The following is a 371-nucleotide window of genomic DNA, read 5'->3' as shown; positions in this document are numbered from 1 at the left end:
CGCTCCAGCCGTCCTGGGGGGTGGTGGGGAACACCCCCACCTCTGACCCCTTTGTGGCTGTGGAATGTGCCCGTGCACTTATTTGGTTGCTGGCAGAAGACAGGGAGAGACCCCTGTCCTGTGCCGGCCAAGAGTGTGGGCAGCAGCCCCAGAGGAACAAGCTCTTGTCATGGTGCCTGCCTTCACTCCCCTCCCTGCTCTGGAGTGTCCCCATTCCGCAGCCCCTCAGCCATCTTCCTTCCCTCCACAGCTTCATCCATCGTCACGATGAGGCCTTTTCGACAGAGCCCTTGAAGAACACGGGGCGAGGCCCACCGCTGGGCTTCTATCACGTCCAGAATGTGCGTACCCCTCCTCTGCCACCCCTCCTC

The 371-nt window shown here is 62.0% G+C and overlaps 1 protein-coding gene across 1 annotated transcript in view; it reads left to right on the top strand.

Annotated features, from left to right (window-relative positions):
* Positions 1-371, top strand: part of LOC103800145 (kinesin-like protein KIF1A) — a gene marked incomplete at its 5' end in the record, with an annotated part of 11,991 nt that overhangs the window by 220 nt on the left and 11,400 nt on the right. The window contains one exon of the mRNA XM_009072511.1: positions 251-341. Within this exon, the coding sequence (XP_009070759.1) occupies positions 251-341 (91 nt within the window). The remainder of the gene's footprint in view (positions 1-250; positions 342-371) is intronic.

This window comes from Acanthisitta chloris, unplaced genomic scaffold (genome assembly GCF_000695815.1).
Source record: "Acanthisitta chloris isolate BGI_N310 unplaced genomic scaffold, ASM69581v1 scaffold4194, whole genome shotgun sequence".
Taxonomy (NCBI): domain Eukaryota; kingdom Metazoa; phylum Chordata; class Aves; order Passeriformes; family Acanthisittidae; genus Acanthisitta; species Acanthisitta chloris.
Note: the sequence above shows the minus strand (reverse complement) of the source record. Positions and strands in the feature narration are given on the sequence as shown.